Genomic DNA, 27,602 nt, shown 5'->3' on the forward strand with positions numbered 1-27,602 from the left:
GGCAGAGACATTTCCTGAGAGAATGAGCCAAGGGCAAGACCAGTGGTGGGAAATCCTTAATCGGCAACACACATGACCAGATTCAGTGGGCCACGTCTCTGGTGAATGCTGCGACGGCAGAGTTTCCCTTGCATGTTCTTGACAGTGGGGAGGGTTTTGTTTGTGATGTCCTGGGCAGGGCTTTAAGTTCCCAATCCAGACTGCAATGCAGCTAGTCCGTACACTTTCAACCACATATCTGTAGGAATTTGCCAGGGGTTTCCGATGTCATACCAAACCTCTGCAAATGCCTGAAGAAATGGAGACGCCAGCATTCTTTCTTCATGATGCCATTGGTGTGCTGGTTCCAGGAAAGATCCTCCAAGATAGTGACTCCCAAGAACTTAAATTTGCTTGCCCTCTCCACCAATGATTTCCCCCAACGATCTGGTTTTCCCTTTCTGAAGTCAACAATCAGCTCCTTGGTTTTGGTGACATGTATGTGAGTTTGTTGTAATGAGAGGGAGGGATGAGATGAAAGATTATTACAAAATTCAAATGTTCAAATAACAATGCGAGGAAGAGTGTGCTGGAGACTGGACTTGGCTCAAGTTATTTGAAACACTGGAATTGTGATGTACCCGATGCTTGTGTTACAAAACTACCCTATAATCCAGGGGAATAGTAAATGACTTGTGTAGATGAAGTGTCTTCAAAGTGGTCGATATTGACCCTCAGGGGTCGATGCGACCATCCAGGAGGTCAATAAATATCTGGGTTTAGATAAGGGGTCGATAACACGAGGTGGTGGAGTCAATAACAAGGGGAGGGTTGACGTAAAAGAGCGCCTCCCTTGCCTGTTTCAGCTCAGCCTCTGCCACTCCCTCCTCCTGGACCAGCACCCACCCGCCCCCCCAAGACAAGCACCTCCACGAGACCAGTACACCCCCCACAGGACCAGCCATTCCCCATCCAGCCCCTTCAGTCCCCCACCTGTCCAACCCCTTCTCCCAGACACCCTCTCATCTCCGTGCCCCCTCCCCCATATCCAATGCTGGGATTCCACCACTGGGGGTTGATGAGGGACCACATATTCTCTGAAGGGGTCGATGGTCTAAACAGTTTGAGGACTCCTATAGTAGATCCAACCTCACTGCCTTTTAATGGGAAGGCCAATCCATAACCATTGGTTGTCTTCATTTGTTACATTTTCTATCTCTTCCCTTCCACAGGGTCCTGCTGGTTTCCTTGGTGATTCGGGTGCTTCGGGAGAGCCAGGTGCACCTGTAAGTTTTAATTGGTTCATTTCTCATTTGGGTAGAATCTGAGTGGGTGGATGTTAGTCCACCCAGCGCTTCAGTGTTGATCATCTCCAACCGACCAGAAGCACCTCCTTGCCACAATGAGGTACCTCCCCTACATTAATATGCTAAGAATTACAGAAAAAACACACCCCCTTCAGTTTAACATGTTACTTAAGAATTTTAAAACCACATTCAATAAAAGTAAAGAAAAAAATTAAGTACATATGTGGTATTGTAGCGTGTTGTGCGCGAGCGCAGCGATAGAACTGAGACCGCAGACTGTGGGCTCTCTTAGCACAACTGATTTACTTTGAAGTTCACGCTGCAGCCTTTAAGGCTATCCTTCGCATCCCAGAACTTGCATCATGCTGACATAAGCACGTACGCACTCTCCCGTTCTGCACCGGAAGAACCCGGAATGCCATCTTTGCCGTGGCGACCCCACTGACCATGCGTGACAAGTGGGGCCGGTTCACTGCTGCACTATATATATATATATATATATATATATAAAACCGTCATCCCTCCCTTCCCGCCCCCACCCACCAGCCCTCCCTAAAATATCAAAGAAAAGAACTCAGCCCCTTCAGGAGGCCATTCTAATTTTTCTGGCTCATAGGAAGAGCCAATGGAGTCCAGGCCCCTGCCCCAAAATGGCTCCCTTTAAAATATTCACCCAATTCCCCTCTGAATGTTAATATTGCATCTGCTGCCATCAGCAGTGCAGACCTTTGTACTTTTCTTGTTGCGTTTGTGTCGTGATGTTGCTATCGCGATGGTTACATTTTTGGCTTTATCTCAGGGTCTCGACGGAGTACTTGGAGAGAAAGGCAGCATCGGAGATCTTGGCCGCAAGGTAGGACTTTATTGTCAGGGCTGGTACTGTGAACGGCTTTCTGTATTTTATTTTGCCTGATTCATTTTCCCTCACCAACCAAATGGAACTGCTTCCTGCCATGGTGCCGGTAAGGCCTCGCCAGGGATGGTGGTGGAGGCTGAGGTATTAGGGGGAAAGCCTTGCCAAGGATGGTGGTGGAGGCTGAACCATTAGGGCCATTTAAGAGACTCTTAAACAGACACATGGATGAAAGAAGAAAAGAGGGTTATGGGAGAGTGGGTTTAGTATTTTTTTTAAGGAAGATGTGGGTGGGCACAACATCGAGGGCCTGTACTGCTGTAGTGTTCTAATGTTTTATGGTGAGAGTGTGGGATGAGTTGCCAGTGAATGTGGGCACAATGTTGACATTTAAGAAAAATATGGGCAGGTACATGGACAGAAGAAATATGAATAGCAATGTTCTGAGTACAGGTCAATGGAGCAAGGCAAAATAATTGCTCAGCACAGTTTAGAAACACTGAAGGGCCTGTGCTGGAATGTTCTGTGGTTCTAGACCAGTGGTTATCAATCTTTCCACTCACCTACCACTTTAAGTAATCCCTATGCCATCAGTGCTCTGTGATTAGTAAGGTGGGATGTGAGTGGGAAGGGAAGGTTGAGAATCACTGCTCAAGACCCAAATATTACTGAAATATTTTGCTTCAGATTGTCATTGGCCCATTTTCTTTGGAGTTCTGAAACCGTGCACATAACGAGTCAATGGGGTATGATTAAAACAGTGGTTTTCAAACTTTTTCTTTCCACTCACTTACCACCTACGCGCACCAATGGCATAGGGCAGGGATGGCCAACCTTTTCATTTTTAATTTAGAAATACAGCGCAGGCCATTTTGGCCCTCGCGTCCGTGTCTCCCAATTAACCTACACTCTCAGTACGTACTTGTGAGCTGAAATGGCCTGTTACCGTGCTGTATGTCGAAATTAAAAATGAAAAGGTTGGCCACATAGGGATCATTTAAGAGGGTATGTGAGTGGAAAGAAAAAGGTTGAGAACCACTGATCTAAAATTATGAAAGGATAAGACAGGTAAGAAAGTTGTTTCCAATAGCAGGTGAGACAAGAATGAGGGGACATGGTCTCAAGATTTAGGACAAAGACGAGGAGAATGTGAATTTTAGCGAAGTGGATAAAATCAACAAGCATGAGGCAGCTAGAATGTAGTCCCTCAATGCAGTGGAAGAAGAGTTGAGGGGCCTTGCCTGTGTAGGCCTGTCGTATGGATTGCTCCACATAGCCAACAAAAGGGCAGGCATTGCTGGGGCCCTTGCGGCTACCCTACTTTGAGTTGGCGAAAGTGGGATGAGTCAAAGGAGAAGTTACTGAGGGTGAGAAAAAGTTCTTCCAGGTGGCGGTAGAGGGGGACTGGTTGAAATCTTTGCTGAGAAAGAAACGAACGGTTTTGAGACCTTCGGTATGGGGGGGATAGTGATGCAAAGAGACAGGCCACCCATAATGATTTAGCAAAGTGGATACAGGTGACAGGCTCATTTAGCTAAGCAGAGATGAGGAAGAACTGCTTTTCGAGAGAGGCCTACATTCAGATAGCAATTCTGTCATCTGGAAATGTGTGGCCTTGCAATTAGTGTATAATCTTCATTATTTAATAATGAAGGCTAAATTTCATGACTTAAAGATTACCTTTAATCCCTTCATCCTCACTGTCTCTGATCTCCCTCTTTTAAATACTTTTAGAGTTTTTAACAGATAAGCACAAACAAAATTTTAAGGAAAGCACTTAACAAGTATCCCATATATACACAAGTACAAAAAGAAATGGATGGAACTGTATTAGACAGTTCCTTAATCTCCAGGAGAAACAAGTTACTGAATTAATCTACGATAACCATGTTGAAACCCATATTTGCCAAATTAATCCAAATAAAAATTGATAAAGGAACAAACAAAATATCTCCCAAACAAATTGTTGATGAGGTGGCAAGGAATTGCCGTCTCATCCGTCTTTTCATTCATATGGACTGTTATGAGCACCAGGCAAATATTTATTTTACATTTTGGTCATACGGCACGGTAACAGGCCCTTCCAGCCCACGAGCCACACCCAATTCAACTACAACCTTCCTACATTTTTGAAAGGTGGGAGGACTTTGGAAAACCCACGCAGACACGGGGAGAGCATACAAATTGCTGTAACAGCGCTGCACTAACCTTGACGACTGAGTCCATTTCATGTTTCTTTGTTTCCAGGGCCCGATCGGTGCATCTGGTGAGCCAGGACCCCCTGGGCCTCCTGGAAAACGAGTGAGTATTTATTCTGCAGCACCTCTTGTGACGTCGCGGTAATCTGGACACATTGCCTTGCAATCCAAATGCAAGATGTCAAACCCAACTGCTGTGGAATGTAAACAAGTCAAAATTCTGAACAAAACTCCTGGACTACAATTGAAAATTCTTCTGATTCAGGGAAGAAAATTCTATGTCTTTGCCTGATTTCCCACATTTTGAATGCAGTGTGGAGAATAATGGGCCAAAGCACTGAAATGAGGCCAATGTCATTTAGAAAAGCTTGCTTTTTTTTATTGGCTTGACTTGGTGAACAAAGATTTAGGAAGGATCATAGACGCGGGCATGACAGAGCACCTCATAGCCTGAATATGCCTGAGATTGTCTGATCTTGGCAGCTAAGCAGGCTCAGGCCTGGAGGGGAGACTACCTGGGATCACCAGGTGATGTGAGTTTCTATGAGGGGCTCTGGACAAAGTGGCGACTGTCTGCCTTACGGTAGACAAAGAGTTAAAGAATTTCCTGCACAATAGATTTTTGAAGTGGAGTGCAGTACTGGCACTACCCTTTACACCCGGGGTTTATCTGCCACAGCCCAGCACACTAGGATGGTGACAGCTAGGTCCTCGGGTCGTAGGTTTTACGTAGGAGTGTCCTCCTAGATGGCAGGCCTGATGAGGCTATTGAGCCCCATCTGCCCGGGTTTGAAATCTCTCAGTCTGGCTGCTAACCAAGGCTAACGAGCCCAGCCCACCCATCCAGTTATACCGCTGGACACTCGGTCACGCCATGACGTAGCAAACTCAGTGAAAACAAAGGGAGGGAAACACTGATGTGGAGGTGTTGCTACGGACGCAATCATATCAGAGCAGCCATTTGCAGTGGCCTTCCCCCTGGTGAGCCAGACAGCAGCCATGCGGCAATCTCCACACTGAGAAAGGAGAGGCGATGTGCACTTGCCCTGGGTGAGCAGGGCACCAGACCCAGACCTCACCCGCCTCCTCACCCCCAAAAGAGCTCATAAGTAAGAGGATGATAAAAAGCTGTTGCCAGAAGGTATTGGGAAAAAGGCTTGTTTGACAAACTTCACGACAGTGCCCCGACCTCTCTTGAAATGTGAATGGTCAAGTGGATGGAATTTTGGAGAGAGTTTTTACTTCTTCCATCTGGATGAATGTTGAAAATGGGAACTCAAAATGATCCTGGATTAGGTGATAATGTCCATAATCGAAGTGGGAAAGATGCATTGAAATGATGGCTATAAGAGAATGTGTATAGAGTTTTTTTTTCGGAAAGATAAGATGGTGAGAGAGGAGATAAGAAGATTGAAATCACCATGGATGTTGGCAGAAAGCACAGAAGGAATCATTGAATTACTCATTAGAACACGGTAGGAAAGAAAGCAAACGCATTCTTTTAATATTGGGATTCTGAATTTTAATCAACTTATTTTACAGAAAAATAGGAGTATTTAATTTATAATTTCATTTGGTTCCTTTTATCATCTTGATCAAAGAAACAGATTTTGAGGGCAAAACGCATATCAATAATCTGTCAAACCCATTTTTCCATCCATCTTGCAAAATTTGCAAAGTTTGGTTCGTGCTATAAGCGATTCCGCGGATTAACGAATCATGTTCTAACGAAGTCTCAGTGTATTGAGAAATATATTGGCAGTCAAAGAGCTCAGGTTTTGGAGGGGACTAATGTTTGCAATGGGCACCAGGGTTTAGTGGGGTTGTTGGGCATGGACAATACCAATCTCCTTAGCCTTGAAAGCCTCATGACTGAGAAGTGGTGGCTCATGGTTGAGATGCAGACAGCCACAGAACCCCAAAATGGTCGAGAAGGAGGGAGAGAAAGATGCCCCGAATGGTCAGCATCTGGCGTGGAGTCCGAGAGAGGTGAGGAGGTCCAGTGCGAGGGGGCTTCAGTAGACATTGCAGAGGATGGCAAACGGGAGCTGGGGTGGGTGTGGCACCATTGTTAGGAGACAGTGGGAGATGGCAGGGACAGAGTATTGGCAATACTCAATACCCTCACTGCTGTATTTCCCAATCTTGGGAACATTAGTTGCTTATTCCCTTTCGGAAGTTGAAACAGATCTCACTGGATAATATTTGTTAAAAAACTGAGACAGAAAAAGGGGTGCAAACCTTAACCCTATTTTATTTGCAATCCAATTCAGGTGTTTTATTCTCAGACATCATTCTGCAGGTTAAAATACAATGCCAGGAAACTCAACAGGTCAGACAGCGAACTTAATATGGTAAAACTAAAGATACATGACCCACGATACCCCTCCATAAATCTTCGTCCGCGAAGCCAAGCCAAAGACATAACCCCAAAAGTTTGGGCCTGAATCAAAGCATGATCAATATATAAGGTGGCGCCTCAATAAAATGGTAGGGGGATGAGCACAGGGTCAGAGGTAAAGAGGTGATAGGTGGATAAGGGAGGAAGGGCAAAAGAGAAGGAGAGGAAGTGGTAGGCTGGGAAAGCCAGAGTGGAGAGGAGGGTTGGGGGGAGGTGGCAAACAGAGAAGATCAGTTGTTGGGGGGAAAGGGGGGAGAGATGAAAGGGTCTGAGGGCCAGGTGGGTGGGAAGAAAGGGAGAGCTCAAAGTTGAAGATGGGGGTGAGCAAGTTGAGGTGTGAGGGTATAGGGAAGGTTAGGAGAGCGGTGGGGAGAGGAGGATGAGCCTATGGGAACCAGCAGTGTTTGTCCTTTTTATGAATAGGCCTTTGGATATTGCATTAATGAAAATGATCACTGTGGCATCTTATTATGCAAGGTTCCTCCCTTGGGAGGAGACTGGGATTCATTTTAAACCATATAATTGTGCTCTACTAAGCAGCAAGATTTGGGCAATGGGATTAATATACCACCCCCACATTCGGCAATCTGTCGCGTGTTTCTGTTGTTCCTGAATTATTTTAAATGTCTGTTTAGAACTCACTGGTTTCAAATGCAGCTTCTGTCTTCCAGGGGTCATCTGGACAACCAGGACAAGAGGGTCGAGAGGGCCAGAAAGGTGCAAAGGTATGGCGTCTGTGTGAAATAGTTGTATTAGATTGTGAATGTCCGCATGCTTCGCAAGTTCCACTTCTCCTGACAGCACCGAAGGAGGCCATTTTGGCCTGGAGTAATTCCATTCCCTGTTGATATTCCCATTTGCCTGCCCTTCCCACCAACTCCACTTTCCCACACCACTAGGGGCAATTTACAGTGGTCTATAACTCTGACAATTTGCACGCTGTTGGGATGTGAGGGGGAACCTGGAACTGCTGTGGAGAAAGGCATGCAGCGTCCAGGATGGCGTAGAAACTTCACATTGACAGCGCCGGAGCCCAAGATTGAACCTGGGTCTCTAGAGGTGAGTCAGAGACGTTGCCAGCTGTGTCACCGTGATGCCCCTTGACAAGTGTTCGATTTGTTGAAAGAGATGGTATTGACAGCCACATGCCAACAAAACAAGAAAGTTTAATTTGTTGCGATTGTAGTAGATACACATACATGCTGGAAAAACTCAGTAGGTCCTGTAGCGCCCATAGGAGGCAAAGATATGTACCCAATGTTTAAACCTGATGCTTATAGCTTGATGAAGGGCCCAGGCCCTAAACATTGGTATATGCAGCATCTTTGCCTCCTATGGACACTGCTGACCTGTTGACTTTCTGCAGCACTTTTTGTGTATATGGAAACGTGCTAAACGTTCAGGCCCAGAACATTGATTATGTATCTTTTCCTCTTATGGACGCTGTGAGACCCACTGAGTTTCTCCGGCACTTTATCTGTGGGAAAAGACACAGTCAATAGGCCCCTTCAAACTGCCTTGTAAAATGGGGTTAACTGGTTAGCATCCCAGTTAAGTGGCAGTTCGGAAAGGTCCACTCGAGTCAACCCTGTCAGAACCCAAGCGGGTTCCTGACTTACCTCAAAGGTAGTCAGGGAGCCCAGTTAAACCTACCTGGGTCTCATCCATGGCTGATTTGAAAATGAAAAGGGCCGACCAGTTTATTTCCATTGACGTCAGTCAATGCACTTGTCGCTGTTTCCTCCTGTTGGAGCCCTTTCAGATGCTATTCAGGACAATAACTGAAGAAGTTGAGATTATCCAGGAGGAGTCAGGATTTTGCGGAGGTTGAGTGTGACATCGGAAACATTGGAAAACTTCTGCGGATGTGTTGAGGGAAGTGTGCTGATGGGATACATCACAGCCTAGAATGGGCGCACCAGTACTTCTGAGTAGAAAGCCCTGCAAGAAGGTCGACATGTCCCAGGACATCACAGGCGAAACCCTCCCCACCATTGAGAACATCTACGGGGATCACTGCCGTCGGAGAGCAGCGGCAATCGTCAAGATCCCACGCCACCCGGGATGCGCTCTGTTCTCGCTGCTGCCATCAGGACCCAAGACTCGTATCACCGCGTTCAGAAACCTCCTGAACAATGGACTCAATCAGAGACTCATTTAAGGACTCTTACTTTGCTCATCAGTGGGTGTACATTTCTCTCTATTGTAGATTACCTTTCCTTGCTGGTAGGAAAAAGAATCTCAGGGTTGTATGTGACATCACGTACGTACTCTGACAATAATTGGCAACGCTATTGCTGCATGAATTTTTTACACAGAGAAGGGATTTTTCTGAGAATGTTCTGCCGGAATACGTTGACCCCAGGTTGTTTAAATGTTTGTGATTTGTACAGAGAGTATTTCGCCTGCTGCTGAGGTTTCTTTTCTCCTTCACCTGTGCTAAATATATCCCATTACACCTCAACCGAAGATCAGAGAGCATGGATAAGCCTGCGAAGACCCTTACTGGCATTTCCACTTAGTTGTGTCTCTGGAGGAAGATGACAGATTGTCTGTAATTTTCCATTTAAAATTACATTTATTGTTTAAGACACTTTCCTTTGACATTTGCACCCATTCAATTATTTTCCCTGGCAAGACCAGCATTCGTTGCTTGCCCTTGAGAAGCCGATGGTGAGCCGCTCTCTGGAACTGCTGCTGTCCCATCTGGTGAAGTTTCTACCACAGCGCTGCTAGAGTACCAGTAATGATGAAGGGCTGGCCGTATGGTTCCGAGTGATGCGCAGCGTGGGGGAGCGGGTGTCCCCATGTGGTTGATGCCCTTGGTGGCGGTGGTTGTCAGAGACACTAAAGGAATAATAACAGTGCACTCGGTGGGTGGAACACACTGCGCCGTTTGGGGAGTGGTGGCGGGGGGGAAATGGTAGGTAGCCTCACTCTCCACCTGTCTTCTTCCCCAGCCCACCTTATTCAATTCACCTCCTCTCCTCCTGCACCTCTCCCCATTCTCTTTTCCTTCCCCCCATTCCTCCCTTTTACATCCCCCTCCTTCCCCTTTATTCTCCCCATTCTCTCTTCCCCCTTTCTGCCCCCTCCATTCCTCCCCTCTCCCTCCTCACCCTCCCCTTTCCTCCCCTCCCCTTCTGTCCCATACCCCTCCTCTCCTCTCTGCTCTCCCCACTCTTCCTTTTTACCTTTCCGCCATTCCTCCCCTCCCCACTCTTCTCCCTTTTCTCCTCTTGTCCCCACTCTCCTCCATCCCCTTCCCTCTCTCCTCCCCACTCTCCTCTCCCTCCTTCTCCCCATCTCCGCACTCCCCTCTCCCTCTTCTCTTCTATCTCTGTCTTATACCTATAAATCTCCCACTCCTCTCCCAACACCAATCCCTTCCCCATACCCAATGCAACCCCTTCCTGTACCCAATGCAGCATAGGTGCTCTGTGATTAGTAAGGGATTGCTTAAGGTGGTATGTGAGTGGGAAGAAAAAATTTGAAAACTACTGTTTTATTTGTACCGAATTGATTCGTTATGTGCACGGTTTCATAATTCCTAAGGAAATGGGCCAATGGCAATTTTTCTCAAACAAAATATTTCAGTAATAATCGGGTCTAGAGCCATAATTCTCAGCCTTCCCTTCCCACTCACCTCCCAACTTAAGCATCGCCTTACTAATCACAGAGCCCCCCGATGGCATGGGGAATACTTAAAGTGGGATGTGAGTGGAAAGAAAAAGGTTGAGAACCACTGTCCTAGACCTTCGTGGAGTAATGCCAAATGGTCATGTTGTTTCTCCCTAGGGTCCCCCTGGACAGCCAGGCCCAATTGGTAGGACTGGGCCGAGAGGACCTCAAGGTTCACCGGGCAACAATGGACCAGAAGGTCTGAGAGGGATTCCTGGGCCATCTGTAAGTGGATAATGTCCGCGATGATTCGGGGTGAGCTCTATCACTGCAGGGAGCATAAGCCAATAGCTCTAAGACTTCGGTTCAACCACACAGGGGATAGTGTGTGCAATTCTGGTCGCCCCCATTACAGGAAAGATGTGAAAGGGATTATAGAAGAGCTTCAACATGATGTTGCCTGGTTTGAAGGGTTTGAACTTTGGGGAGAGATTGGACTAACATGGGTTTTTTTCCCTGGAGTGCCAGAGGCTGAGGGGTCCTGATAGAACCTTATAAAATCACTGCCAACCTGCTAAATAGGCTTATGAATGATCTGTGTTGAAATATCAGCCTGGCCATTCACACTGGACCTTGAAATCTCGGGTCCGTGCATTAAATATCTGCTATCGCGGATCAAGGTGGGGGGTGGGGGGCACAACCTCTAGTAGTGATGTCCAGAGTGACGCTGGCCAATTTACATTGGAGCCGAATCGATGCAGTTCGGCTCTGAAACAACCTCCTGGGTTGATTTGTACCCGTCCCTCCCACCTTTCCAGGATCAGAGCATTCACACTGGCAGGTGAACTGCTAAATTGCCAGGTTCAACCCATGTTTAACTGGCAGTGAAGACAAGTCAGAATCTTTTCTCGAGGGTAAAACTGTCACGCACTAAGGAACATGCGTTTAAGGTGAAGAGGGGGTGGTTTAAGGGATTTGTGCGGGCAAACCTTTTACACAGAGACTGCCTGGAATGGGATGTCAGGAATAGTGGTGGAAGCAGATACAATGGTAGAATTTAAGCAGCTTCAAGATGCATATAAAGGGGATGCAGGGATATCTATAAAGAATGAAGATCAGTTTTGGTTTGATTTGGATCTATGCTCAGCTCTGACATGTGGGCCAAAGGGTCAGTCCCTGTGCTCGAAAAGTGACTCTTGTAACATTTTTGTCTCAACAGGGAGAACAAGGTCTTTCTGGGCCACCTGGTGAGAATGGACCCCCTGGCCCAATGGTAAGACATGGGAACAGTGGGCTCCGGGGTCGGTGGGTGGGGGGTTTGCACTCCTCTTCGACCCCCATCCACCCATTGTGCCACTTGGCCCCCCTGGCCTGACCCCTCCCTCAGCTAGAACTAGCCCCTCGCTTGAACCCCCACCCCAACTTCCAACAGTGAACTCAGCTGTTCAACCACCCTAGCACATGGAGAAAAATCAGCATGCCGATCGGTTGAGCATTCAGTGACACCATGGGGTCCAGCGAGTTACTCCTCAAATTACATCCTTTAAATTTATCAATTAAATTGCTTCCTGTGAGAGTTTTCCCCTCCTGTGGCAGAGCTCTCTCTATTCATAACACCTCATCTTCAATTCTCCACCAGAAGAAAGATTCCTCTCTATCCAAATAACCAATAGTTTGGAAAACCTCACAATGCACCGGCCTTCTCTGTACCAAACCGATTTAATTTTTTAATTGAATTTAAAATGTACCCTTGCAGCATGGTCTTTTGGCCCATGAACCTGTGCCACCCAATTGACCCTTAAAAACCCCCGGTAGATTTTGAATGGTACCCAGAGGAAACCCACGCTGACACGGGGAGAACATACAAACTCCTTATAGACAGGGGATTCGAACCCCAGTCCCGATCACTGGCGCTGTAACAGCGTTAGCCATGCTGCCCTCAGTGGTTCTCAACCTTTTTCTTCCCACTCACATCCCACTTTAAGTCATCTTTAGGCCATCAGTGCTCTGTGATTAGTAAGGGATTGCTTAGGATGGGATGTGGGTGGAAAGAAAAAGGTTGAGAACCACTGTTTTAATCATCCCTCATTGACTTGCCATGTGGACGATTTCTAAAGGAAGTGGACCAATGGCCATTTTTCTCAAGCAAAATATTTCAGTCCAAATTGGGTCTGGAGCAGTGATTCTCAACCTTCCCTTCCCACTCACATCCCACCTTAAGCAATCCCTTACTAATCACAGAGCAACAATGGCCTAGGGATGACTTAAAGTGGGATGTGAGTGGAAAGAAAAAGGTTGAGAACCACTGATGTAGACTAACCATTTATAAATTATTTATAAGTAATTTTTCTACATTATTTGAATCTGGGGAGAACATGGTTCTGAGCCATCACAGTTTAGTCAGGAGAATTGCAATGATACTCCCCTAAATTTATATTCCAAAGGACCAGTTATAAAGGCTAATACCTCATTGTTCTTTCTGGTTATTTCTGTGGTAGAAGATTTTATCATAGGCTGATGATTAAGCTGCGGGTCTCAAGAGTGAGAACCTTCAGCTCTCTGGAGAGAAGACCAATATTTATTTTCAGTTTGAGCACCGTGTCAGTGAATTGATCAGCATTATTAAGGCAAAAGTCAATCTTCTCCAACCCCAAGAAATCTCCAAAATTAACTCTAAGCTAGCAAACTAAATGCCCTGAGTAATTTTGCACTGAAATCCATTGATCCACACCTGCCTGAGCGTCCATTTTACCTCAGCCTATCCCCGTGGGTTGGGACAACGAGCATAGTCAGAGCTGCTGCCTCACACCTTTAGTGGGACGGATTCATTGCTGCTTTAAAGTTCCAATGAAGTAATTTATTAACTGTTGCTTTCCTTTCGTTTAGGGTCCTCCTGGTATGCCAGGTTTGAAGGGCAATCAAGGATTGAAAGGTGACAAGGTGGGTAATCTCTCCCCCCACCCCACCCCCCATGTTCTCTTTTCCCTGACCTCTCTCTCCCTTTGTTCAATGCTCATGACTTCCTCCTTAGTCCTTCTAACTCATCCCCAGTCTTGAAAAACTGGAAACGTTGACTGTCCATGGATACTGCCTGACCTGCTGAGTCCCTTACTTGGGTCATCGCTTCCAACCTGCGCAAGGGATTCTGCTCCGTTGTAAACTTGAAGCATGCCACACCGTCGCACCTGAAATGAGGCACTGTTCGCAAATCGCTGCCAACGTGTTTAATTCTCCACCCTATTCCCATGCCGGTCCACGGTATCATGCCCCGCCAGCCTGAGACCACCTTCAAATTAGAGGAACAGCACCTCAAATTCTGTTAGGGCGCACATCAGCCTCTCCAGTTTTTCAGCCCACCCCCCCCCCCACATCTTTCTTTCCCTGAAACCTATGTCTCCTTGCCTCTACCTCTCTGTCTCTCTCTCTGTCTCTCTCTCCTTTCCTCTCCCTCTGCATTCATGGAACCATTGTCCCTCTCCAAATCAATTCTCTGTTTTCCTCTCCTTTCCCTCCTATCATGTCTGGTTATGGCCTGTGCTTCTCCCTCTACCCTTTCTTCTCTCTTCCCCCAGCCTTTTCATTCAGGCCCCTGCCTATGTTGCTTTTTGGCTCAAACTTCAAAGAAGGGCCCAGGCCCAAAACAATGGATGCTGCGCGACTTGCTAGTTCCTCTGAAATTTTAGGCTTTCTTGTTTCCCCTCCCAAATCGCCGCAGCACGCTATAGTGCCCTCTGACACAGTGAAACCTTGACACCAAGAACGAGGATCTATTTCTGGCCTGTGATGCGGAAACAATTTTTAAAAAAAGATGCGCAAATCTAAGTTAGAAGCAGAAAATTCTGGAAACACTCAGCCAATCAGGCAGCACCTGTGGTGATAGAAACAGTGAGTGAACGTTGCAAGTCAGAGATACTACGTCAGAAATTATCTTTGCTCTTTTTCAGTTGACAAGTTTACATGTGCTCCCAATTAATGTTGGATTTGTGTCAGAAATTTAAAGTGTGAAATTTTGTCATGGAGTTGACAGGAATCCATGTGGTAATTCCTTTTAACTGGATAAACTCAGCAGGTCACGTCGCATCCTTTATGTAGCAAAGATGCATAACCAGCGTTTCGGGCCTGGGCCCTTCTTGAAAGTACAATCAAAAAGCAGGCAGGCTCCTGAATAAAATGGTGCAGGGAAGAGCACAGGCAAAAGGTCAAAAGGGTGAGAGGGGGCAGAAGGAAAGTTAGAGGGGGAGGATGTATACCTGGATGGAGATTGAAGGAGACGGAGAGCTGGAGAAAGGTGATGGGGATAGAGAGGGAGACAGGTATTCTCGCTTGTGGGAATAAAGCGTACTTTTATTGAAGTATTTCTATTCCCGATAGATTCTTGAGTTGAGCGTCAGTGACTCTTATAAACGTAGGCCTCATTCTTCCAAACCTTCTTCCTGTCTAGGTAGACATCTGTGATTATTTTTTTTTTCTCGTATTTATTATCTTTTGTTCCTCTTGTGTGTTAATTATGCTTAAATTGTTAGTGTGTTTTATGTACCAGGAAAATTGCAGCATGTGAGACTTACATGGCAAATGTACATTGTACTGTGTATGGCAATGAACCCTTCATTCATAACACAAGAATCTTGCTACGAACAGTAAACCAAGTTTCCACTCTCTTATAATTTGTAAAATATTGTAATCATCATAAAAGAAATGAAAATCAGACTCTAAACAGTTCATTTCTTATCCGATTGTACAAGTTCTCAGGCCCTCGGTTCAACACACTTCAGACACGCGTATAGACATGACGCACATGCACACAAATGATGCATATGCTCGGAACTTGCATGAAAATATTAAAATAAATAAATATTATTTGTTAAATAAGTAGTTGAGTCTTGGAGGGCGTCAGTCATTCACCGTTCTCACTGCCCGTGGGAAGAAGCTGTTCCTCAGCCTGGTGGTGCTGGCTCTGATCCTCCTGGATCTCTTCGAATGATGCCGTGTGCGGGGTGTTAGGTATTCTCATTTATTTGCGAGCACTCTTTAGACAGCAATCCTAATGGATCACATTGATAGGGTGGGGGTCTAATTGATGCACAAATACAGAAGGAAATACATGCCTCAGTGCCTAGTGTGGGTGCCGCCGGTTAGAAATGCATCTACTCCATGCCAAACCATTATTCTGCCTCGTCCCATTAGTTGAATTTGAAAATGTCAGCAAGTATGTTAACTGAATCCATGAAATATTGTCACTTTATTGTTTGTTATTCTATGCTTAATGCTTTGATTTGTTTGGATGGACTGCACCTCTGTTGAATCCTACCCAAAATGGAATTGAAAATCCGTATGACTAAATAATTAGAGGTGTCTTCCTTGGCTCTCCCCCAAACGAGACTGTATAGAAACAATCCCTTATGCATGGAAAGGCACCACGAATGGTGCCTGATCCGAGCCTCGCTGGTAGCTGTTGTTCCTTGGTGGTCACCTCTCCCTCTTTTGGCTCTTCCAGGGACACACTGGATTGCTTGGCTTGATCGGACCCCCAGGGGATATGGGCGAGAAGGGAGACCGAGGCCTCCCAGGAAACCAAGGAAAACAAGGACCCAAGGGAGATATTGTGAGTACCATCAGAGGATTCGAAATTACTGTGGTGGATCTCATTGAGAAGCTTTCAGGGAAAGTGGAAAAGGTCCTTATCACAACATAGTGCTCAATGCCAATTGGCGGGGTCACTGCAAACAGTTATGCTTAATCTTTCTACCAGGTAAAGCACTGACAACACTGGACAACAATTTTTTTCAACAAGTTTGCTTCCCAAAAATAATTGGGGATTATGATAAGCCACTTCAAGCTGGACACAAAGATAATTTCAGATTTGCTGTGACACGTAGGAAGTTGGAGGAACATTAAATGAACTTTTATTGAATTTAGCATGTTTAAACGCATAATGATGCTGACACGTTTATTTAGTTTAACTGACCTAAAAAATGTTTCGCCGCTGATTTTCATTTGTACTCCGCATCTGATGCCTCTCGTGTCAGTGTCCCAACAATAGGTAGCCAGCAGTGACGGACACCAAATGCTTTGAGGGGTGGTCGCAATATCCTGGTGAAACCTTGCGCCATGTTCGTCACGGATGGCACCAAGATCAGCCGGGATGGAGACCAAGTGCAGAAATTGAACATTCATTGACATGCTGTACTTCATAGTCTTGTATGCTCGAAGAAGACTTAATATATTAACAGGAAATCAGAAAAGTAGGTTATATATAAAAGACGGTACATGTTGGGAAAATTATTTTTGTGATCAGCAGCCCAAAATCCATAAAATACACCCAATAGTATACTTTATTGTCCAGTGATATGCAAACACTCCAGTCCCTGGCCCCAATATTCAACCTGGCCACATTCCTGAAACCTGGTCTTCGGGACCCCAAGAAACCCAGCAGGTCACTGGAAGTTAAGTTTCAGGCCTGAGCCCTTCATATGCCATTCTAGCTTGAGAACCCAACCCAGGCTATGACCTCTCTTCAGACCCCAGTTTCTGGCTGCACACACACACACCAGCCTTGCACTCTGCACTCCCCCAATCATGTTCCAGATGAATAGACAAACCAGCGGCCAGGTATCAGAACTTTTGCCTCTGAAGAAGTGACTGTAAATCAAATGTTAGAGAAACACAATAGCTGCAGATGCTGCAGTCTTTGGCTGTCAAAGAATTGCTGGAGACACTCAGCCGGTCAGAATTGATCAATGCCTCGATCCCCACTGGTGTGTAAGATATGTGGAATGTAAAGAGTGTCCATTTCAGAAGCACCTTTTAAGATGTCCCAAAGCAGTTAACAGTCTATGATCTAATGCTTGAAGTGAAGACATCCTTGCCGATTTGAGCACAGCATTTTGTTTTCAACCATCTTTGGGCAATGTTGAGGTATTTGGTAGATATGGTCTGGTTGTTGGGAAGAACACCCTTAAAGTTCCTGCTCAAAACCATGTCAGAACATAAAAGATCATCATCTCACGTGAGTACGGTGCAATGCGCCCTCACTATAGCCTAGCTATTTGCGCTGTAGAACCCAGAACCTCCTGACCCAGATAAGAGAATGGTGCTCAGTGGACTCGACTACAGAAGGAAGCACCAAAGTTACTGAATCCTATTGACTTCTGCACATGAGAGACAGTTGAATGGTTCCACTCAGACTGCAGGGTTCCTTCAGTAACTAATATGGCAGAAGTCCGAAAATCCAGACTGCTCGGGGATTCGGTCGGTCCAGATTTTTGGGTTTTCCGCTTTCTCAGGCAGTACTTTTAAAATTCAGATTTACAGAAAAATAAAAATAGAAATGAACAGGTAAATTTTGATAGTTTATTCATTAGTAAATACAGCGCGCTTCACTGATCAAAACGTGCAGCTTTAAAGAAAAACTTGTAGTGGGCTTATGCACGCACGCCAAAGCCCGCTAAACTTAAAAATGTTTTTGAATTTTCGAAAAGTCTGAATTCTCAGGTGGTCCGGATTTCTGGTAGCTGGATTTTTGGTCTTTTACTTTCTGCATGGTGTACATTAATGTTCCAGAAGATGTCATTTCTCTGCCATGTACATCTGTAAATGAACAGTGACTCACGAGTCCATTAGTAGCTCAGATATTACTATTCCTTTCTCTTCCTTCTTGTTTCAGGGAATATCAGGGCTCAGTGGCCCCACCGGGCCCCCGGGATCTCCTGGATTACCGGTAAGTGGACACTTTTCATCAGTTTGTTCAAGTTCAATATCATCTGACCGGACATCTACCGCCAAATGAAATGGAACATGGCGCGCGCATGCTCACACACACACACACACACACACACACACACACACACACAGATACCTACACATATGTGCGAATGCTCACACGCCCACATACACGCGTGCATGCACGCTCACACATGTGCGCACACACATACATGGACACAATCACACATGCATGTACACACACATGCACACTTTTGCTCACACACACACAGAGCACTATACATAATAATCACATATATACATACATGTATAATTTACAATGTATATACAGTAAAACCCCGTTATCCACAATTCAAGCAACGTAGGCGCTGGATGCCAAGGGCTTTACTGTGAATAAAAGTTTGGTTGCTGGATATCGTTTATCAATCTCACAAGAAGCTATTTGAAACCCTGGTGGTCCTTATTTTTATGCTCCTGTGCCTCCTTCTTTGCGGTAGTGGGTGAGAGAGACTGTGTGCTGGATAGAAAGGGTCCTCGATAATTGGAGGGGTTCACTTCAAATGCGCCTAGATAGGTGAGTGGACAGGAGAGGTTTAGGAGCCAGTGGGACTAGCTCAGGTAGAAAACTTGCTTGGCATTGACAATTTAAGGCAAAGGGGCCCATTTCTCTGCTGTAAAACATTATGACCCTGCAGAGGCACCTTGACCATCAATTTTATTTCTACTGAAATTCTGTTCCTTTATCAAAACCACTTCATATCTGTAACAACCTCTGACCTTGTCTCTGCTCAAGAGGCTTAAGTGACTTTAGCTGCTTTCAGTTGGCCAGAATTCCAGACTGTAAAGCCACCTATTCTACCCCAATGCGGCAATCGGGTGGCCACCTGCAAGTGGAGAACCTGGCCAGGAGGAACACTTACCTAACTCTCCACCTGAAGGTATAATCTCTGGCTCAGAGAATCCCCTGTGGCACCTGAAAGCAGCAGTGGGACTACGGCCACAGTCAAATATGGCTCTCCTTCAGCTGGCGCATTCAGGCGACGGAAAAATCTCCGCGGCCATCTGAACGTCCCAGCTTCACTCCCCCAGCCGCGTCTCCTGGCGCGTTATCTGCATCCGAGCACCTAAAATCGGCTTTTGAATAAAAACTGTGGCTTCCTCCAGCAGTTCTTGAATAATGGAGACCCACTTGAAATCCATTAACTCTGTCTTTCCCAGACATGTCGGCTCCGAGAATGAACACTCTTCTCAGAAAACAGTGGTTTTCTATAAATGTGCAATGACCTGTGTGTGATCTTGTACCGGCCCACAGCTAACTTACTAAGAATACAGATGCAATACTTTAACTCTGTAATTTACTAAGGCAACATGAGAAATATCTTTTAACTTTAAACTAAAGGTTAACACAAATCCGTTACCCAGGTGGTTAATTAATAATCTACTAACCCCGTATGTTTTTGGAACGCGGGATGAAATCGAAGGACCCAAAGGAAAATGTACAAACTCCTTGCCATCAGTGCTGGATTCGAACCCCGATCGCTGGCATTGTAATAGTGTTGTGCTAACTACAACACTAACTGTGCTGCCTTTTAATCTTGGGACATAAGCAAGAGACTAGGAAAATGCAGGAGTTGTCTCAGCAGGTGCCCTGAATGTCAGGATACATTGTTTCCTGAAGGTGGTGTCGCAGATGGACACAGATGTAAAAAAAGCTTTTTGGCATCTATGCTCTCATAAATTTAAATATAGGAGTTGGGATGTTATGATGAAATTATTACGCTGCTGAAGATCAAACTGTGCTGGGTGGGTCACGTCTCCAGAATGGAGGACCATCGCCTTCCCAAGATCGTGTTATGTGGCGAGCTCTCCACTGGCCACCGAGACAGAGGTGCACCAAAGAAGAGATACAAGGACTGCCTAAAGAAATCTCTTGGTGTCTGCCACATTGACCACCGCTAGTGGGCTGATCTCACCTCAAACCGTGCATCTTGGCGCCTCACAGTTCGGCGGGCAGCAACCTCCTTTGAAGAAGACCGCAGAGCCCACCTCACTGACAAAAGACAAAGGAGGAAAAACCCAACACCCAACCCCAACCCACCAATTTTCCCTTGCAACTGCTGCAACTGTTTCTGCCTGTCCCGCATTAGACTTGTCAGCCACAAACGAGCCTGCAGCTGACGTGGACCCCTCCATAAATCTTCGTCTGCGAAGCCAAGCCAAAGAAAGAAAAAAGAAATTTAAGGCAATGGTGAAGCCAAATTTGGAATATTGTGTGCAGTTCTCCTGAATACAGGAAGGATCTTACTATGATTTACTAAGATGTTGCCAGGTCTCTGACTAAACAGGTTAGGACTTTATTCCTTGGAGTGAAAAAGAGAGAGGGGAGATTTGATAAAGATTTACAAGATAATGAGGTGACCAGACATCCAATTATAGACTGGACAGTCCAGCTTTTGAGCCCTCTGTCCTCCGTCTGGCAGCACCTTGAGTCGGATGTTAATTTGTCCTCCATTTGGGGGGGGGGGAGATGTAGGTCCTGCACCCCTAAATGGAGGACAAATTAAGGGGCAGAAAGGATACTTACCTTTTAATTTTGACGTGCGCAGCCACGTTTCTTCTCATCTACGTGCATGAGTGCCAGCTCACGCATGCGTGATGAGGGGGAAGTGTGTTGGCAGCGTGTGAAGGATCATGACAGGTAAGCCTCTCCCCTCCCCCCCCCCCACCCCTATTGAGAGAACTTCTGATGTTGACCCTGTACGTCCTCAGTTTAGGTAAGTTTGAAGTGTCTGCCCTAGATATAGACAGAGTAGATGCAAGTAGGCTTTTTCCACTTAGATTGGAGGAGATAAATACGAGGGATCATAGTTTTAAGCTGAAAGGGGAAAGGTTTAGGGGGAACAATGGGGTTATGTTCTTCATTCGGAGAATGGTGGGAGTGTGGAATGAGCTGCCATCTGATGTGGTGAATGAGGGCTCGATCTTAAGAATAAATTGGATAGATACACAGATGGGAGAGTTCTGGAGGGCTATGGAATGGGAGCAGGTCAATGGGACTAGCAGAATGATGGTCGGCACAGACTAGAAGGGCCGAAGTAGCCTGTTTTTCTGTGCTGTAGCCTTCTATGGTTCGAATGAGTCCTGATGCCTAACCACGATCACTGAGACCTGTCACATTTACCCAGTTTTCTTCTGTTTCAGGGTCCACAGGGGGCGAAAGGCTCCAAAGGTTCTGAAGTAAGTAGCTGCAGCGGTGGCGTTACTGGCAATCGCACCACCACTTGTGGCGCTCGAACTGACCAGGTTGTGATTTCTTCCTTGCAGGGACCCGTGGGTTTGATAGGGGATGTTGGGGCTCCCGGACCGCCTGGACCTCCTGTAAGCATTCTTCCAATCATTCACTTCCTGGTGAGGGCTTAGGTCCAAGAGAACGTGTCTCCTCTTCCGCCTTCACTTATAAAAATATTTCTATTGATATTTTCCAATTAAAATATGGAACAATGCAATTATGAAGTGTGTTACAAGATTGGAAAAAGAAGTTGCAATAATGATCATAAATTCCAAAGTACACTCAAGGCACTGAAATAGTACAGAACAAAAAAGAAATCAAAGCCCCTTCCCCTAAGCAAGGTTGATAAATCCAGGTGGCACAGTCTTTGAAAAGGGCAGCCCACAAGGCCAAGATTTCAGATTAACACTAAATTTTAAGATTATGGTAGTAGACCAAGAACGAACTCCATATAATTTGAAATTTAATATTTGATTTCTTTTCCCCCAAGTTTAAACATGACATAATAGTCATTGTATATGTGTAGGTGGAGTATTATCTTTCCATTCAATCAAAATTGCGCGTCTGACCATCAGTGATATAAAAGATAAAATGCACATTGAATTGAAGTTGGTAACACATCGTCTGTCTTAAATCTACTTCCTTATTCTAGTTTAACACTAAACATTAAGATTATGGTAGTAGTCCAAGAAGGAACCCCATATCATTTGAAATTTAATATTTGAGTTATTAACCACATATCTAATTTTTCCAATTTTAAACAAGGCATAATATCACCTCCAAATTGTTTCCTTGTAACCATTTTGAGTTCATCCCTTCAAATTAGACCCTGCGCCTAGAAATCCACAAACAATTTACGTCAAGTGATTTCCTTCCACTGAAGATTGAAGACAATCAAAATTAAAAGAGTTCTAAAACAAGGTCAGAATTTTAAAAAATATTTTAGTTTAGTTTTCACAGACTTACAAAGTCCAATAAATAAAGCCATCCATGTTTATACCCAAAGTCCTTATTTGTCCACATTTCCCACACACCACCCCCCCCCACCCCCCACGACTCACCTCAGCAAATACACTTCAAAAACTTATCTCGAATTGTGTGGCACATGATCCCCTACTGAAGTCGTGATGAAAAGAAATAATGGAAAGGAAAAGAGGGGAAAACTAAGGACCTGAAAGGAAAAGGGCAGGTGTGTCATCCGCGTCAAGTCCCATTTCTGTAATCACACTTCTGGCCTTACTGCGATAATTTGACCTTATCCCTATTTAAAAGGGGGGAAAATCAATCTATCTGAGTACCAATGCACTGTAAGTAAGGTTGCCAAACTCTAAGTATACATACAAAGTCAGAAAATTAGTTGGTCAGGCGGCATCTCTGGAAACAAGTAATAGAGTGACTATCTCAGGTCAGCAACCTTCCATCCAAGATTTTAGCTTATCACATAATTTAGTTGACACCTATACAAGGTGAAGGGAGGAAAGTTTAGGGGAGATATGAGGGGTAAGTTTTTTTTAACACAGAGTATTGGATGCTTGGAATGCCTTGCTAGGGTTGGTGCATAAGGCTGGACCAATAGGGGCATTTAAGAGTCTCTTAGACAGGATGAAGGAAAAATAGAGGGATATGAGGTAGGGAGGGTTTAGTTTTTTTTTGGTAGGTATATATGGGTCGGCACAACATCGTGGGCTGAAGGGTCTGTACTGTGCTGTAATGTTCTATGCATTGGTGCCAAGAGACCGCAGATGCTAGAATCTGGAACAAAAAATAAATTGGAAATACTCAGCAGATCATGCAGGTAAAGGGATGGTCAGCATTTTGGATACAGTCCCTGCAAAGGGACTGAGAATATAAAGCAGTGGTTTTCAATCTTTTTCTTCCCACTCACATACCACCTGAAGTAATCCCTATGCCATCAGTGCTCTGTGATTAGTAAGGGATTGCCTCAGGTGGTATGCGGGCAGAAAGAAAAAGTTTGAAAACCAATGTTTTAATCGTACCTCATGGACTCGTTATGTGCACGGTCTCAGAACTCCAAAGGAAATGGGCCAATTTTTCTCAAGCAAATATTTCAGTAACAATTGGGTCTAGAGCAGTGATTCTCAACCTTCCCTTCTGATATGCCGTAAGCAAGGACCAGGCTTGTATCATACTGTAGGTTTTTATTAACAGAAGAAGCCACCTCTACTGACCAGTGAGATAAGTTGCACCATCTGTTGTACCAGTAGGGTGGAGCCAATCTACAGTCATAACCAATAGCAAGCAGTCAGCAGAATACATTACATCACTACATTTACTACAGCTTCCCACTCACATAATAAGCAATCCCTTACTAATCCCAGAGCACCTAAGGCATAGGGATTACTTAACGCAATATGTGAGTGGAAAGAAAAAGTTTGAAAACCACCTGATCGCCTGCCAACTCATGCCTCTTCATACCGGCCGGTGATCTTCCCTCTGTCCTTGTCTCATCCCAGATCTCCTAACTCAGTCCACACACGATGCTGACCCACAAAATGATTTCAGCAGCGTTTTGCTTGGCATGTGTTCCTCAGGGAACACAGTGACTACGCTACAGGAATAGTATAACACAGGTGAGAAGAGTAATGATTTGGAGATAACAAGTTGAAATGGTACTCTGCCAGCTTGAACGTGTAAATGAATCTGGAGCAAACACTTGCCAGAAACGGTGGTCCTAAAACAATGAGAATATCACAGAATTCCTTACCCCTTCTGGCCTGAATGAACTCAGTTCGAAAATAATCAGCTGATCTGCTGTTTAACACAGGAAGCCACATCCTGCTGCAAACAGTTCAGAGGAGGTTCACCTCTGGAAATACCTCTTGAAACAGGCCCTTCACCCCACCAAGTCTTTGCTGGTCATCGACTGCTCTCTAGGCTAATCCCATTGGACTTTCTACATTCCTGTTTAAATGCCACGGGAATGTCTCCCTTCACCATCCAGTCAGGCAGTGTTCCAGATTCCAACCAGGGTGAAACATTTCCACCTTTAAAGCCTTTGCCCCGAACCTACATCCTCTAGTTTCAGAGTCTTCTACAATGGAAGAAAGTTTCTGATCTATCTATGCCCCTTAAGGTCTTCGAGTCCTCGAGAGAAGCCGACTCCACACCCCTGCACATCCACATAATCCTATTACCCGCATGAGGACTTTTTATTTCTATGCCTTGCCTATTTAAATGCAAGTTCATTATCGTCTGACTTTACCTATACAACCAGACGAAACATCATATCTACGGACCATGGAACACAGACGTCCACACACGATACATTTCTCAGAGAGCGTGTAACATAATCATCATTACGAGTTCAGTGACCCCCCCCCCCCCATATACCAGCAGCAGTAGAAATGCACCAAAGCAATGGTTCCTTAAACAAAATTAGAACACTTAATTTATCAGCACTAAGTTATTTACACAATCCCTCCCACCAAACCTAATCTAAGCGCAAGTGTGTGTAATATGTTTTCAAGAAAGTCCTTTTTACTGGCCAATCTTCCACTGTCCACATTTCCACTGTTTCCAGTAATCTTCAATCGTGCGCACAGAATCAAACAGTCATTACATTCAAGCAAACTTCATTGCTTCATTTAGAATTACCAGGCAGGAAAGTGGAGGGTTACAGAGAGGTGGTTGCTACTTGTTGGACACCACCAAACACGAGTGTCTTCCAGAAGAAACTTGTCTTTCCAGGTTCTTCTCTTCACCACACCGGGAAGACAAGCCGCCACTCCTGATTTCCACAGAGCATGCATTCAAGCGACCATATTAGAGTTGTGCCTCGTCTTGAAAAAGGAAGCCTTTTCAACAGTGCCGCTTCTGTCCAGCCCTTTCTCAGACTGCCCTCCGCTGACTACCTTCTTTCTCTCATTCTCTGCCGTCCCCTCCTGAAGTTCCAGGCACTGTTTTTTTTCCAGTTTGCAAAGGTTGTAATTTCCAGGCTTGGCAAAAAAAAAACAAGTGGCCCCAACTCTCTGCAAATATTTCAGTTTCTGGGATGGGCTTGTACATGTTGCTAAAGCCCAGAACGTTCTGTTTGCACCTGCCCTTGGACTTTGCAAGGCCGTGTCTGTGCAATGCATGCAACCTAACAGCCAACCCAATTCTAATCCCTTTTATAAGCATATATTAAATTAACCCATTGCATCACGGTACATAGAAATATAATATTCTGGAATAGTTTACTCAATTTCATTTATAACAAGTGCCTATCAAAATCCTTCTGAAAAGTGCCTGGTTCCACCTCCTGTGGTAGCACATGAAGATTTAATATTCCTTTATTATTATGTAACACGACAGAGCTCGTAAAGTTGCCTTCAACCTGCTGTAAGGAAGACAAAGAGTCACCATTAGTGTCGCCCGGCTCCCCTTACAGTACGAGAGAAAGAGAAGCAAAAGAGAGTCTTTCAGAGTCACTGAGTGTCCCTCCAGCGCTTCCGCAGCTGTGTGGACTCCTGTTAAATCCGTCGGCTTCCTGAGCTCCCGATCCAAACCTCCAATACAATCAGGGAACCTTCAGCACCCAAGTCCCTTCTTGTCCTCAGAAGCCACTGGAATCCTGGCTCAAAAATACCTGGTTCCCATGAGCCAGTTTCCAGCAGCATGTGCGGGTCCCCCGCAGCCTGTGTGGCTCCCTCTGCCACTGAGTCCCTAACTGGTCTCATCCCTGTCCTACAGGGTCCTTCGCCTTCTCAAAGGTGGGGGTGGGGGGGGGGGGGGGTTGGGGCGGGTTGCTCTCCCTGTTTTTGGTGCTCTGCGCCAGTCCACTGCTCCCCTCGTGGCCGCTACCGAGCACCGAGGTCACGACCTTGCAACCCTGAGGGTTGCTAGATTTTGAAACAAACCTTCGGCTCCTTTAAAGCCTGTACTGAGCCATCGGCAGTAGGTCCAGGGAGCTGAACCCTTCGAGGCAGTGCTGTGTCTCCACACTCTACTCTCCCCTGCAACCACACCAGCCACAACACTGCCATCACAGTGGTTTTGGCAGCGCCGGTCACCAACACACTTCAAGAAGTATATGCAGTGGCCAACAACTTACCCACCCTTCTTCTGGGAGACAAGAAGAAACTGAAGCACCCAGGGGAATCCCACAAGGTTACAGGGTGAACGTGCAAACTCCACAGGACTCTGCCCAAGCTCAGGCCCAAACCTAGGTTTCAGGAGCTGCGAGGCAGCGGTTGTACACAATGCACCATGTCTTTGTGGAATGGAAACTGTAGAGACACTCTGAGCAGAAACCAGGCCCTTCAGCCCACCAATCTGTGCTGACCCAATTATTCCTACATTAATAATTTTCTAAATGTTTTAATACATTTTAATATTCAGCACGGTAACAAGCATGATTCCATGCTGTTCATTTACACCCAAAAAACTGACAACCCATGAATCTTTTGAATGATGAGCGGAAACCAGCGTAGACACAGGGAGAACGTACAAGCTATTTACAGACCCTAGTCACCATTGCTACAATAACATTGTGCTAACTGCTAGCTAATCATAATTTGTGAATTGTTTACTATCCTGTGAACAGAGTTAGAATATAGATCACTACAGCACAATACAGACCCTTCAGCCCTCAATGTTGTGCTGACCCATATATTCCTTAAAAAAAGTACTAAATCCTCTCAACCCAGTTAATCCTCTATTTTTTTCTTCCATCCATGTGCCTGTCTAAGAATCTCTTAAATGCCCCCGATGTTTCATCCCCGGCAAGGCCTTTCAGGCACCCACAGCTCTCTGTGTGGGGGGAAAAAAATTGCCCTTGATGTCTCCCCTAAACTTCCCTCCCTTCACTTTATGTCCTCTGGTGTTTGCTGATCCTGCCCTGGGAAACGGGTGCTGGCTGTCTGCCACTGTCTATGCCTCCCATAATCTTGTAGACCTCTCAAGTCTCCTGTCATCCTTTTATGCTCCAAAGAGAAAAGTCCCAGTTCTGCTGTACTGCAAAGAGCATAGTTTTACGTGTCAGGCACACAGCTTAATTTTGGAAAAGGTTCACAGAAAACGGTAAAAGGTTTAATCATGCCAAATGGTAGCATTTAACATTAACTAGGAATCCAGCATGACTATTGTTGCAGTCATTACCTGTACCTTGGTCTGTTCCCTCCAGTCTCATCGCTGCTTGTAACGAGCTCTGCTTCTCTCACTCCACTAAACCATCAGCTACTCCCCCACTGCATTCTTTGTGTAGTTCCTTGGACAGAATTTTTAACCGTCACCA

General features: G+C 45.4%; 1 protein-coding gene and 1 long non-coding RNA gene across 3 annotated transcripts in view; one reads left to right on the plus strand and one right to left on the minus strand.

Annotated features, from left to right (window-relative positions):
• LOC138758440 (collagen alpha-1(XI) chain-like) overlaps positions 1 to 27,602 on the plus strand; it is a 337,229-nt gene that overhangs the window by 286,983 nt on the left and 22,644 nt on the right. For both annotated transcript variants that reach the window (XM_069927352.1, XM_069927353.1), the window contains 11 exons: positions 1,212 to 1,265; positions 2,086 to 2,139; positions 4,387 to 4,440; positions 7,410 to 7,463; positions 10,537 to 10,644; positions 11,579 to 11,632; positions 13,246 to 13,299; positions 15,854 to 15,961; positions 18,023 to 18,076; positions 21,280 to 21,315; positions 21,403 to 21,456. In XM_069927352.1, coding sequence (XP_069783453.1) covers positions 1,212 to 1,265; positions 2,086 to 2,139; positions 4,387 to 4,440; positions 7,410 to 7,463; positions 10,537 to 10,644; positions 11,579 to 11,632; positions 13,246 to 13,299; positions 15,854 to 15,961; positions 18,023 to 18,076; positions 21,280 to 21,315; positions 21,403 to 21,456 — 684 coding nt within the window. The remainder of the gene's footprint in view (positions 1 to 1,211; positions 1,266 to 2,085; positions 2,140 to 4,386; positions 4,441 to 7,409; positions 7,464 to 10,536; positions 10,645 to 11,578; positions 11,633 to 13,245; positions 13,300 to 15,853; positions 15,962 to 18,022; positions 18,077 to 21,279; positions 21,316 to 21,402; positions 21,457 to 27,602) is intronic.
• LOC138758441 (uncharacterized) lies at positions 1,039 to 27,577 on the minus strand. The gene is made up of 3 exons (XR_011354282.1): positions 27,467 to 27,577; positions 4,348 to 4,531; positions 1,039 to 1,263 (listed from the first exon to the last, which is right to left on the minus strand). It is a non-coding gene; the product is annotated as an uncharacterized lncRNA (long non-coding RNA).

The sequence above is a fragment of the Narcine bancroftii genome, chromosome 3, assembly GCF_036971445.1.
Source record: "Narcine bancroftii isolate sNarBan1 chromosome 3, sNarBan1.hap1, whole genome shotgun sequence".
Lineage (NCBI taxonomy): Eukaryota > Metazoa > Chordata > Chondrichthyes > Torpediniformes > Narcinidae > Narcine > Narcine bancroftii.